Source organism: Lethenteron reissneri, chromosome 54, assembly GCF_015708825.2.
Source record: "Lethenteron reissneri isolate LAM-NWPU_2019-01 chromosome 54, ASM1570882v1, whole genome shotgun sequence".
Classification (NCBI taxonomy): Eukaryota; Metazoa; Chordata; class Hyperoartia; order Petromyzontiformes; family Petromyzontidae; genus Lethenteron; species Lethenteron reissneri.
Genome location: NC_083832.1, coordinates 11,581,987 through 11,595,832, shown reverse-complemented (window position 1 = coordinate 11,595,832; position 13,846 = coordinate 11,581,987). Strand labels below are relative to the sequence as shown.

The 13,846-nt window shown below is 56.4% G+C and overlaps 1 protein-coding gene across 1 annotated transcript; it reads right to left on the bottom strand.

Moving 5' to 3' along the window:
* Window positions 1-979: 979 nt before the first annotated feature.
* On the bottom strand, window positions 980-13,759 carry APEH (acylaminoacyl-peptide hydrolase). The gene is made up of 21 exons (XM_061574081.1): window positions 13,602-13,759; window positions 11,720-11,849; window positions 11,276-11,402; window positions 10,325-10,418; window positions 10,047-10,122; window positions 9,808-9,941; window positions 9,113-9,250; window positions 8,086-8,218; window positions 7,586-7,716; window positions 7,364-7,424; window positions 6,547-6,647; window positions 6,185-6,236; window positions 5,830-5,927; window positions 5,529-5,739; window positions 4,889-4,981; window positions 4,586-4,666; window positions 4,309-4,397; window positions 3,444-3,634; window positions 2,709-2,814; window positions 1,640-1,746; window positions 980-1,416 (listed from the first exon to the last, which is right to left on the bottom strand). The coding sequence occupies exons 1-21, from the start codon at window positions 13,605-13,607 to the stop codon at window positions 1,314-1,316; spliced, it is 2,262 nt and encodes a 753-aa protein (XP_061430065.1). The 5' UTR covers window positions 13,608-13,759; the 3' UTR covers window positions 980-1,313.
* Window positions 13,760-13,846: the final 87 nt, after the last annotated feature.

Below are 13,846 nucleotides of genomic sequence, written 5' to 3'. Positions count from 1 at the left end.
CAGTCACTACGACTTGCGACGCATTGGAAGTCTTCTCGGGTGCGTTCGCTCCTTCGGCTGCCGCTCGGTCGTTAAGTCTCCACCATCGGCCATCGTCCATTCCAGCAGCGTATGGGCTGCCCAAAGCCAACTCGGTGTTCTTGGTCAATGCAACGTCTCTCGCCTTTGCGCGTTTTCTGATCCACGCGTTCTTCTTGTGTCAGTGTCATTTCCAGCTTGCGCGTATCCCCATGCTTTCGCCGTCTTCGTTCTATCGACTGCCGCTTAACGATCAAAGTGATGTCTCTAACCTGTGCGTGTTTTCTGATCCACGTGTGCCTCCGTCTCTCGGTGCAATTCCTCGCGTGCTCCTCTCCACGCTGCTTTGCGCACTTGTCAGTTTTGAGTTCCGTGCTTTTCATGACTGAACGTGGTGGTTCTGAAACCCGCTTCATATTGGAGCACCAAACTGGAGCAAGCCACGCTGTTCTACGAGTGCAACTCAATTGCGTTTGCACCTCTTGTCAATGTACATACCTCCCTGTGCCGGCCATTGCTTTGAGGCATGTGGAGATGCAGTTGCATTTAGATGCTTGAAGAATTTGTATTGCTGTATATTCCTGTCCACGCACTCCCCTATCTGTGCGCTCCCATCTCACTCTACTCCCCTCCATACACACTCCTCTCCCATCCTACTCTACTCCCTTCCACGTACTCGCCTCTCTCGCACCGTCTAACTCTACTCCGCTCCACACACTCCAGCCTCTCGACTTTCTCTTATCCTACACCTATGAACCTGTGACAAACTGATTCTAATAAAAACTTCCTACGGATTCTGCAACAGCTTCTTGAGATGCGGTTGCTGTATGAACCCCAGATCCGACCGTAATGCAGTGGCGTTGTATCTTCTCCCACTGGAGGAGTCCTCGCACACAGAACTCACCTGATACCCACGCGTAATAAACTCGCACGCAAAAAAAACCACACCAAGAACCGCATGTGAAGAACTACGCACGTTGTAATTTCACTCAACACTACAACAAATCAGCTCAGTGAGGTCAATCTGACCCCACCCGACCCCGATGTGACCCGACCCATACCCATGCATTCCGATCCCCGAATCGGTCCCGAAGGGCCATCAAGGTCACCAAAATGGTGAAAAGATTAAAACGTTTTTTTTGTCTTTTTCTCCCCAATTTTATTCTAACCGTGCTACCGGGGTCATGTGATACGAGAAGAAATGTACGTTCGGAACTCTCCGCCCTAAGCAGCGCCGTCACATGGTGTGCGAGGAACGGCCCGCGGGGGATGAGGAGGAGGAGGCGGTGGAGGCCCTATCCGTGCTGCACCCCGAACCACAGCGCCGTGTTGACAAAGGCGTCGGCCTCGGCCTCCACTTTGGAGAGCGCGTGGTTGTTGTCCGGGTACGACAGCAGCCTGCAGATACAACGGACACGCGGGGGACACGCGGGGGACACGCGGGGGACACGTGAACGCAGGGACACTCGGGGATGCACGTGACGTCTGTCGTGATGCATGTGTCGTCATGCGTGTGTTGTGATGCGTGTGTTGTGACGCGTGTGTTGTGATGCGTGTGTTGTGACGCGTGATGCGTGTGTCGTGACGCGTGATGCGTGTGTCGTGACGCGTGATGCCATACCGCACGGGGATCCCGCGTGCTCGCAGCGCCCGCTCCAGCTCGTGTCCCTGTTGCGGCGGCACGCGGCGGTCGCCCTCGCCCAGCAGGATCAGCGCTGGGGTGCGAACCTGTTACCACGGCAACCGTGTCAAACACATTTGAGAGGCAGGCTCCACCTGCTTTGCCAAAGCTCTGCCGCCTCGTTCATTGTAACCCAGGATCACAATTGCACAATCCCACGCTCGCACACACCTGTGTTGCTGCTTGTGCAAGGGTGAGCAACTCGGGAAGTGTGAGGTCACGTTAGTGTGCAGTGTTGGGCGAGACCTCAATGGGTGCTCGCTAACTAAAAGCATTTGCCCCTCCAACAACCTGCGCAGGCGATACAGGAGATCTGTCTGTACTGGTGGGTGAGTGTGTAGAGGCGAGTATAAAGTTGTGTGGAAAGCGGTAGTAACTTGATGACCCGAGTTCGATTCCCGCTCATGACCAATCACACTGGTGTTGTTCTGAACCTGTCTCGGGCCTCCCCAAGGTCTTAAATGAGTAGCTGGTGCGGTGTGTAAAACAGCTGCCCTGGAGAGACAAAGGCTGCAGGACATGTTGTTGGCCACCCACCGTGCCGTCCTTAATAGGTGCTCAGTAACAGCACTTGCCCCAACAGCATGTTAAAGGCTATATGGGGGATCTTTGGATAATGGTGTGTGAAAATGAGTAGAGGTGAGAGTGAGTAGTGAGAGTACATGTGTGAGTAGGGGAGTGAGTAGGGGAGTGAGTAGAAGTGAGAGTGAGTAGAGGAGTAGAGAGGTGTGAGTAGAAGTGAGAGTAGATAGAGGAGTACAGGTGTGAGTAGGGGAGTGAGTAGAAGTGAGAGTGAGTAGAGGAGTACAGGTGTGAGTAGGGGAGTGAGTAGAAGTGAGAGTGAGTAGAAGTGAGATTAGAAGTGAGAGTGAGTAGAGGTGTGATTAGAGGTGTGAGCGTGAGTAGAGGAGTACAGGTGTGAGTAGAGGTGAGAGTGAGTAGAGGAGTAGAGGTGTGATTAGAGGTGAGAGTAGAAGTGAGAGTGAGTAGAGGAGTAAGGTGTGCGTACCTTTGCGATGTGCACGATGGGCGAGCGCTTGAGCATCGCGGCCAGCATCTCCGCGGTGGGAATCTGGGTTGCGCTGTATTCACCTAAACCAGCCTCCACCACGCACCTACGAAGACAAAATATCCCCCGTGTAGCCTTAACAGACTCATGAGACACGTGTTGTTAGTGAGTACCTATGAAGACGTCAAGTGGCTATGTTTACACACTGCACCAGGTGCTCATTTGAGGCTGGGTCGGCCTAGGGCAGGGGTCGGCAACCTACGGCTCCGGAGCCGCATGCGGCTCTTTACGGGCTGCTTCTTGACGATATGTACGTATGTACAGTATGTACTCAGATGCATTGCGGCTCTTGAAATACTGAATTTTGTACCGAATTGGAAAGAAATGGCTCTTCTTGTTATTTTGGTTGCCGACCCCTGGCCTAGGGGAAGCCCAGGACCAGTTCAGATAATCGTCACTGGCGTTGACCGTAAGCATCGAACTCGGGTCGCCGGGTTTGGAGAGCGGTGTGGTCAACTCGGTCATAAACGAGTACCTGCTGCAGTGGGTATGAAACATCAGCAATGGGGAGATAAAGGCGGTCGGGCATGGTGCTGGCCATGCCACCGGCCCGTGTGCTGGGCCCGGCCTTCACAGGTGCTACTGACGAACAGCACTTGCCTCCAACAGCCTGTTAGAGGTTAGACGGGGAACCCTTTGTCTTGTGTGCGTGCGTGAGGGCCCCCCCCCACTCACCAGTCTGGGATGTCGGAGGCCCCGACCATGCTGGCGATGTTGATGACGGGGTTGCGCAGGGCGCACGCCTGGTAGAAGCCCGGGAACTGTCCAATCAGGTGCGCCGACAGGAACCCTCCGTGCGAGCCGCCCACAAGGAACACATGGGCCGGGTCGCCCACACCAGACGCCAGCACTGTCGTGACAGCGTGCTGCGTGGCGCAAGAGCAAGTGTGTGACGCGCAAGTGTGTGACGCATGCTGGCGTAAACTACGCAGACGGCGAACGTGCGCGCACACGTGTAGTGCCACCGGCACAAAGACACGCATATACTCGCACGCACGCACACAGACAGACACGCTTTCAGATACACACGAACACAAAGACACATGCATACACAAAGAGATGCACGCACACACATAGGGACATACACAAAACAAAGACAGACATAGATGCATACAGACGCACACACAGGCACACACAGGTACACACACAGGTACACACACACATAACACCTCTACGTTTCTCTAGCCTACAGGCAGCGTATTTCCACATCCACCTTCTCCAGCTACACTCCACCATTCCTGACCTAACCCTGCAACCCAAACCGCAACCTGATCCCTGACCCAATCTCTCACCGGCCCTGAAACCCAACCTCACCTGCGGTCCAACTCCCTTGACCCCAACCAATCCCGACCCATGACCTGAGCCATCGACCCAATACCATGACCCGACCGTCGACCCGACCGTCGACCCGACCGACGACCCGACCGTCGACCCGACCGTCGACCCGACCGTCGACCCGACCGTCGACCCGACCGTCGACCCGACCGTCGACCCGACCGACGACCCGACCGACGACCCGACCGACGACCCGTCCACTGACCTGCATGTCCTGCACGTCCTGCATCCCCACGTTGCCCGGGAGGGAGCGGATGCTGTTCTGGCCGAATCCGCTGGATCCGCGGTAGTTAACTGGGGCGGCACAGGGGGACGCGCCCCGCGGGGGGCAGAGAGGCGCGTCACACAGAGAGGTTGAGAGAGTGGGTGGGTGGGTGAGGGGTTGAGAGAGTGGGTGGGTGGGTGGGTTAGTGGGTACGTGATTGATTAAATGGGTGGGTGAGCGAGCGGGTGAGCGAGCGAGCACTTGAGTTGCTACTCACCAAGGAGGACGCCCATGCCGAGTTTGACCAGCGCAGCTGTGTTGAGGCTCCACTCGGCAACAAACGCGGAGTGCGGACCTCCTGTGGCGGAGAACCGAGACACGGGGATACGTGGAGACGCATGGAGAGCACCAAGACGCTGAGACACAAGCGACACGCAGATACGCACAGCCAGCAACCCTCGTCCACATACCACACGCACACACCATGGATACACAGTCACGCCCCTCCGTGTGCCACATACCACGTGCTTACACACAGACACCGTGTGTGCGCACAAATGGTACACGCCACGCCGCGTACCGTGAGGACACACGACCAGGGGAACCTTCTTGTTGGTCACCTCCACTCCGGGCTTCCAGGGACAGACGAGGATGGCTTCATAGTCCAGCTCGGCTGCGTGGGAAAAACAAAGATTCCACAGAGTCTATCGTGCCAGACACTGTGCACCAGCCACCCCACAACCATAAAAGCAACTTCATCGTGATGGTTGGCGTAGGTTGGTGAAGGCGGGGAGCGCAGCCGTGGCGGCATAGAAGGACGCCAAGTCCTCGCTTAACGTGCGGTGTTCACGCAGCGCGTTTTCACGTTAACACGCTTCTTCTATTTGGGAACACTTTTCGCACAACGTGGTTTCTGTGCAATCGACAAACTACTTTATGAGATGAGACCCATAAACCACCTATAGACTCGTACAGACTCACACAGAGAGGACAGACTCGCACAGACCCAGAGACTCGCACAGAGACCGTCAACTCGAATGTGATTCTACTAGATTCACGTGTGCTGCTGCTTGTGCTGTGACGTATCTGCGGTCCTCCATTCCACTGCGCTTTCCTCAATTCCGTTGGCTCTTCTGGAATACTTGTTTTGTCCTTGGCTGGGGTGCGATCTCAAGGAACAGATGATGATGACTGGAGCCCAATAAACCATGGTAACTCACGGAATTCCTTGTTCCGCTGCTCGGCAGGCGGGGTTAACCTCAGCACACTCCAGCTGACGTCCGCCAGGCCCGGTGGCGGCACCAGGAGAGGGGGCAGCCCATGGTCACATGACACGGCCGCGGCGTCACACGGTGCAGCAGCAGCGGTCGTGTCCAGCGACGCCCAGAGGACGGGGGAGTCGGGGGAGCGCGCGGGGAGGAACCCGGCGACCTGGAGCACACCTCGCCCACCTTATCAACCCTCATCGCACAGCGGCAACGTCAACCTCGCCACATTCACGTGCGTGCGAGTGAAGCTCACCAGGTGAGAAGGGCAGCTGGGCGAGGAGCGTGCGACCACCATGAGATCCTGAGCATCAATGTCCAGCAGCTTCCAGCAGCCAGCAGACTGGTCTCCCTCTACGCATACACAACAACACAAAGATCCCCATATAGACAATCAGGCTGCTAGAGCAAGTGCTGTTAGTACGCACCTATGAAGGCCAACATTGCACGCGAGGGCATGGTGTGGCATGCACCAAGCCCTGGCCACCTGTTTCCCCCAAGTTTTTTTACACATGGCACCAGGTACTAATTTAATGAGGCCCAAGAACATTTGAGGTATCGCTCGACGCTATGGGATCAGTGCTGTAGGATTGGTGCCATGGGACCGGTACCTGCGGTGATGGGAGTAACGTCGCCATGTTCCGTGTCGACCACCACCAGCTCCTGCAGACACGCACACGTGCACACGTCAGCGTGGCGTTTGGTTAACTCTAGGACTCTTGGAACGTGGCACACGGGACACAGGGAGTCTGGAACACCGGGACACTGAAACACTGGAAAACCAGGATGGCAGGGCACTGATATTTGGAAAAACCAGGATGCCAGAATACCCGCACAGTGGAATAGTTGGATACCAGGACGCCAGACCAGAGGGACACAAAATCACTGTGATGCCAAACGCCGGGATGCCAGGAGATGGGAACGCCGGGATGCCAAGAGATGGGAACGCCGGGATGGCCACGGATGTCCTCACCTGGCGGCTCCTCCATGCCGTGGCCAGCACCACCCTCTGGCTGTCAGAGGCCCAGCAGCGAGTTGGCAGCTCGGCGCAGTACAGGCCCGGGAAGGCGTCCGCTGAACGGCAGCACGGCACACACGGTGGGAACACTTGACCACGCGCTACAGTGGCGCTACAGTGGCGCGAGTGGCTATGTCGCACGTGGCCTGTAACTCAACACTGTGGAGGCAGCGAGGGTTGGTGGATCGCACACACAATCGAGAAACTCCTTTCCCAACCTGCGGGTGTCAAGGTCACCGTATCCTTGTTTTGGCCAGAGTACGATGGCAATTCAGCAAGTGGGTTTTCTCTGGGTACTCCGGTTTTCTCCCGTGTGTGTACACACTCGTTGATGGAGTTGGCCGAGCATGCCGATATTGGACCGCAGAGCTTGGGCAATTGTTTGGAGCCAGTTCTGGTTGCCGTCCACTTTGTGCTTCCCCGTGCCTCGAAATCTTTCCCTCTTAGAAGAATCAGTAAAAAACTACTTTGTAGCACGTTACAAAATTCTAAACTCGTATGAACATTGATACTCACACGGCACGAGTAACATGCACGGAACACACATATAACTGGATACACAGCATGAAACATGTGATACGTGCGATGCACGTGCACTTGGGACGCTTGATGTTCATGGGACACACGACGCACACGTGGGAACACGGGACAGGACGAGCAGCCGAGACATGCGACACGCACAGAACATGCAGCACGCAGGATGCCCAGTGCAGTATCAGCGGCCGTTGTGGCGTCACATGGCGAGGCACGGGCAGTGTCACGTGACACTCACCGGACTCCGGGGCAGCCACGATATCCACCACCACGCGCGTCTGCTTCGTGTACCAGTCGTACTGCACACACACAAAGACAAATATCACCCACGTAGCCTTTAATAGGCTGCTTGGGGTAAGTGCTCTGAGCAAGCACCTTTGAAGGCCGGAACGACAGCATGTCCGGCCACGTTTGAGTCTCCAGTGCTGATGGTGGGGGTGGGGAGGCGGGGATCACGCACCACGCGGAGCTGGCTGCATTGGTGGTGGGGGCCCCCCGCTGGATTCTGTAGATACACCACGCGGCACTGGTCCGGGCTGAGCCGTGGCGACCACACGCACGTCTCATCCTCCTGGCCCTCGGACAGCCGCACTGCAACACACAAAGAAGCCCCCTGCAGCCTTAACAACGTTAGGGCAAGTGCCGTGAGCGAGCAGCGCGGAGGGAGGCCAGCACGGCGCACTAGAGGGTGTTGTGGCCAGCACCACGCCTGGCAGCCTTTGTCTCCCTCGTGGTGATGTTTATACACACTGTACCAGGTACTGAGGCCGAGGCGACTGAGGGAAGGCCCAGGACCGGGTCAGATAAACATCAACGATGTTGGCCATGGGCAGGAATCAAACTGGAGTGGCCGTATTTGTGGCAGTGTCCTAACCACATCAAACCACTCTGCCCCCGAAAATACAATGCACAACACACACACACTGCACAACACACATATATACCACGCACACTGCTCACCACACTGGGCTCCGGAGAGGTCGATGTAGTAGAGCGCTGAGCGGCGGTTCGTGCAGTACGTGATGCCCAGGCGGCCCGGTGCGGAGCTCCAGCCCACAAACAGCACCCCCGTGTCCGCCGGTGCCCACAGCGCCTGCACGCACACAAAGACAAAGATTCCACGATAGCCTCAATAAACTGTTGGGGCAAGTGCTGTTAGCAGAGTACTTATTCAGGCCGGCACACGGCAAGATAGGGTGGTGGTGGCCAGCACAACTCCCGGCCGCCTTTGTCTCCCTATTGCTGAATACTACACACCGCATCAACCGTGATACGAGTAAGAATTTTCAGGGATGTGCCTTTACCTTTATACGTCATAAAAATAATAATAATAAATACGAACTATAGCGAGTGCAGATTTTGCGCAGCGAGTCAATGACGCTAATCGGGAGCGGTGTGTTGAGTGGGGTGGTGAGCATCGTGTACATGTGTTGAGTGAGGTGGTGAGCATCGTGTACATGTGTTGAGTGGGGTGGTGAGCATCGTGTGCATGTGCTGAGTGAGGTGGTGAGCATCGTGTACATGTGTTGAGTGAGGTGGTGAGCATCGTGTACATGTGTTGAGTGAGGTGGTGAGCATCATGTACATGTGTTGAGTGGGGTGGTGAGCATCGTGTGCATGTGCTGAGTGGGGTGGTGAGCATCGTGTACATGTGCTGAGTGGGGTGGTGAGCATCGTGTACATGTGTTGAGTGAGGTGGTGAGCATCGTGTGCATGTGCTGAGTGAGGTGGTGAGCATCGTGTACATGTGTTGAGTGAGGTGGTGAGCATCATGTACATGTGTTGAGTGGGGTGGTGAGCATCGTGTGCATGTGCTGAGTGGGGTGGTGAGCATCGTGTACATGTGCTGAGTGGGGTGGTGAGCATCGTGTACATGTGTTGAGTGAGGTGGTGAGCATCGTGTACATGTGCTGAGTGGGGTGGTGAGCATCGTGTGCATGTGCTGAGTGGGGTGGTGAGCATCGTGTACATGTGCCGAGTGGCTCACCTGCCCCGGGCTGATGTTCGGTGGGAGCCCGTCTAGCACGCTCACGGTGCCGCTCACCACGTCCAGGATGCACAGCACGGGTTCGCTCTTGTTCACCAGCGCCTCTCCCCAATCCTCGCGGAACAGGAACTTGTCTCCCTAGCACCACACGCACACAGCGGAGACATGACGCACACACACACACAAGGGGGACATCACACACTCAAACAGCAGAGAAATCACACACACACACATAGTGGAGACATGACGCGCACGCACACACACGGGGGACATCACACACTCAAACAGCAGAGACATACACAGGAGCGAGACACCACACACACACAGCGGAGACATCACATATACACAGACACACAGAGGAAACATTACACATATACAGGGGTAGTACGACACACACACACGGGGGTGGAGACACCACACACACACAGAGGAAACATTACACATATACAGGGGTGGTACGACACACACACACACATGGGGGAGACACCACACATACACGCACATACGGTGGGACACCACACACACACACATAGCAGACATCACGCACACACGGGGGGATTCACCAGACACGCACACATGCGCATGTAGAGCAGCCGCAAACTCAACATTTATGCAGAATAATACTTTAGCTTTTTGTCGGTCTGTGGTACCAGGGTCTGTACTAAGGGGGTCTGTGTGAAGGAGGTGTGTGTTACCGGGGCGTCTGTCTGGGCGGTGTTGGCGCTGGGTGGGCGACTCTGGAAAAACGTTGTCCCCTTGGGGCGTTTCTTCTCGGCCACGTAGAGAAGATGCGACTCCGAGTTGGACCAGGCCAGCACACCAAACTGCCCTGCGTGCGGCACGAGTCACACCACACCTCCCACGGGTCACGCTGCACCCCCCACTGCACGCACGCACGCACGGTCTCCCCTCGCCACACTCCTCGTGTTCTCACCGTCATCGTAGAACTTCCCGTGCTGCTCCAGAGCCTCCAGGTCGATGTTCTTCTCCTTGAGGTTCCCATTCCAGATCTACGGCACACGACGGCACAACGACCACGGTGAGATGCTAACGGCACGCGACGGCGATGTCTCGTGTGTGGTGCAACACGGTAAGGTATTTGGTGTAATGCTACGTGGCGTAACGCAGCGTAACGCAGCGTAACGCAGCGTAACGCAGCGTAACGCAGCGTAACGCAGCGTAACGCCGTGCGGTGACAATCACTGCCATCACCTCGAGGAACTGCTTCTCCTCTGCGCCGCCTTTTCCCCCAATCTTGCGCAGAATGGCGGTTAGAGTCCCTGACGGGGACACGCTGCGCTTCAACCTTCACACACACAAAGACAAAGGTCTCTCGTTTAGCCTTAGTCAACGGTTCAGGCAAGAACTGTTAGTGAGCCGGCATGGCACACGAGGCGGTGGGTGGTCAGCACCATGCCCAGTCGCTTTTGTTTCCCAAGTGATGTTGACATGCCGCACCAGGTACTCATTTGAGGCTGAGTCCAAAGAGGGGAAATACCGGACTGGTTCAGATAATCGTCACTGGTGTTGGTGGCTGTGAGCGGAAATCAACCTCGGGTCACACACGCACACAAACACACACAAATGACGCAGTCTGTGAATGGCAGACTGGTCCAACGCAGTGTGAATGAGACGAAACGGTGTCTAATAGTTCGAGTCATTAACGTGGGTGGCGGAATAATTGAGTGAAGTTCTAAGGGCAAGCCTGCCAGGCGGTTGACACATTCACCTGGGTGTGACTTCTATGGCGTGCGGTGTCAGACATTTTCCGACAACTATTTTCGTCGTATTATCCACTCAGTCGAAGGAATTTAACCCTTTCCTCGAGCATGCGGTCCCTCTACCGATTGCCACTTCGATTACTCGACTTAGATCAGAGAGTACGAAAACAGGGAAAAAGTTTCACGTCTGTTCCCCACGTGTGCCGCTGGGAGGGGCTTGGCGATGTCATCAGCGTCACAGTCGTGCTGGGCGTGGCTTGTGGGGGTTTCCCGCCTTCGCGAGGCAGGGTGCAGAAGCGGCTTCCATTCTCACAGGGGGCCCGAGTAGTCGAGCGAAAGAAAAGTAATCGATTAGAATGTAGAGTTGATTAACAACTAACTTAATTGGCCAATCCACTCAGCTCGAGCCCCTCCCTCGTGGGGAGCGCCCCCCCACACTCACTCCGCGTGCATCTCCGTGGGCCCCCCCGCTGGGCTGGTGTCCACAATGGTCGCCCCATCGCGGAACACGCTGTAGCTGAGGCTGCAGACCACGGACTCGGCGCGCTCCACGTCCCGGTAGGACCACTCTGTCGCACACAACGGAGGGGCGGTGGGGGTGCCGGGCAGCGGGTATGAGATTTGGGCGAGGTCACAGGTTGGCGAGGTCACAGGTTGGCGAGGTCACAGATTGGCAAGGTCACAGGTTGGCGAGGTGAGGGTGATGTGTAGTGATGCGTTCTGACAGCTGGTGAGGTGCGGTGAGACCTGGGAGGGCCCGGGCTGGTGATGTGTGCGCGAGTCAGGTAGTGCGACCGAGCTGCGGTGCGGGTGAGTAAACGAGGGCTGGGCGATGCGAGTGCGCGTGGGTGAGTCGAGGCTGGCGGGGTTAGGGCGACGCTCTCACCGGTGTGCACCAGGCTGTAAGCCCCCCCGTGGCGAGACCTCATCTGGGGACCAATCCTGGCGCGCAGAGCGACCGGCTGCTTCGCCACGTCTCTGAACGCGGCCATCACCACCTTCACGTGCTTTAGATTCTGAGAGGCACAGAGAGACACTCACCAGGGCCACTCGCCACACACCACAGACAATTCCCACGGCTTGGAGCCCTGCATCCGGGCTGAAGCACCCAGTTCCTACTGTACCTCACTGCACCAGCGGATAGAATTCAACGCAAAGCGGTCGGGGTGATTGATGATCCAGCATTCCCCGATTCACTCTCCAGTCGCTCACTCACCGGCGATCAGTCACCTCCGTATCACTCTGCTAACGCTACTAGCATGGTTACCGCTCCTCTGAACTTCACTCAATTATTCCGCCACCCACGTTAATGACTCGAACTATTAGACACCGTTTCGTCTCATTCACACTGCGTTGGACCGCCACACTAGGTCACAACAACAATTAAGACAAAGATCCCCTTAAATACTTAACAGACTTTTGGGGCAGGTTCTGACCACACCACGAGGGGATGGTGTGGCCAGCATCACGCCCGGCCACCTTTGTCTCCGCAGTGCTGTTTACACCCCGCACCGGCTACTCGTTTGAGGCCGAGTCGATCTAGGGAGGCCCAGACCGGTTCAGATAATGGTCACTGGCGTTGACCGTGAGTGCAAATGGAACTCCGGTTGCCTGGTTCGTAGTGCAGCGTGCTAACCGCTGCACCACCGCTCCACACTGCAGGACACAAACGGCTCCACTTTGGAATTCGCTCTCCCGTCATCATCTTCGTCCTCTTAGGTTTTTTCGGTAAAGTCACGTAGGGAAAAATAAATAATAAATATATCATGTTCGTCGTCTCTATTCCACAAGCTCTGACAATATTAGCCTTGCTCAATTCACAAATCGTGTTCCACTTCTCTATTTCACCCTCAAAAGTGCTGTTTGTTGCTGGCTGATCACTGCCTTAGGCCTATGCTCAGCAACTTTGATTTTTTTTTTAAGTGAACCGAAAGTAATGTTTTCACTCGGCAACCAAAACGATCGTGAAAAGGAAATTAGAGTAACCGGTTTGAGAATTCTGCACTGCACTGTACACCCATTAGGTAATAAGGCGAAGCTGCTTTTATCTTGCTTGCTCCTCTATCCTGGTCACAAAAAAACCAACTGCAGCCCTGTAATTGCCACGCTAATTGCCACGGCGACGTTTACAACACCAATCGGCGCGGCCACTAACGAGCTGTCACCGCGTCAGCTGTGGCCACTCCTCCCCGCGCTGCTGCTGCGCTCAGCGGGCACGGGTGGACGCGGGCACGGGTGGACGCGGGCACGGGTGGACGCGGGCACGGGTGGACGCGGGCACGGGTGGACGCGGGCACGGGTGGACGCGGGCACGGGTGGACGCGGGCACGGGTGGACGCGGGCACAGTCAGTAGGACAGGGCACGGGTTGAGACACGCAATCATTGGCGGACATCGGACACAGGTGGGCACGCAAGCCACAGGTGGATACGGACGAGAGGTGGACAAGGCTAAAGATGGACAAACACACAGGTGGACAATGACACAGGTGGGCACGCAAGCCACAGGTGGATACGGACGAGAGGTGGACACGGGCATAGGTTGACACAAAGGTGGACACGAAGCCACAGGTGGATACGGACGAGAGGCCGACAAGGCTAAAGATGGACACACACACACAGGTGGACAATGGCACAGGTGGGCATCGACAATAAACGACAGGACGAGTGGTGGACGAGGCTCTAAAGGTCACGAACACAAGGGGGACAGGTGGATACCGCCACAGCCGCCACGGCTGGCGAGTGTTCGTGTGTGGGCCCCACCGCCTACCTCCATCGCTTCCGAGTCGCCCGCTCCGACTCCGCCGACGTCGCCCGCCAGGAGGCGTCACGGGGCCGACGGTCGCCACCCTCGCACGCGCATCGCGGACGCCATCTTGGTAAGGGAGCGAGCGGCTGCGACGTCTTGATGACGTCACACAGGGGGCTGTAACCATGGCGACATTCCCGTAGCAACATGGCCGCGCCTGGGCCCACGTGACCACACACCCCCCCCCTTCCACCGAGTGCTCATTT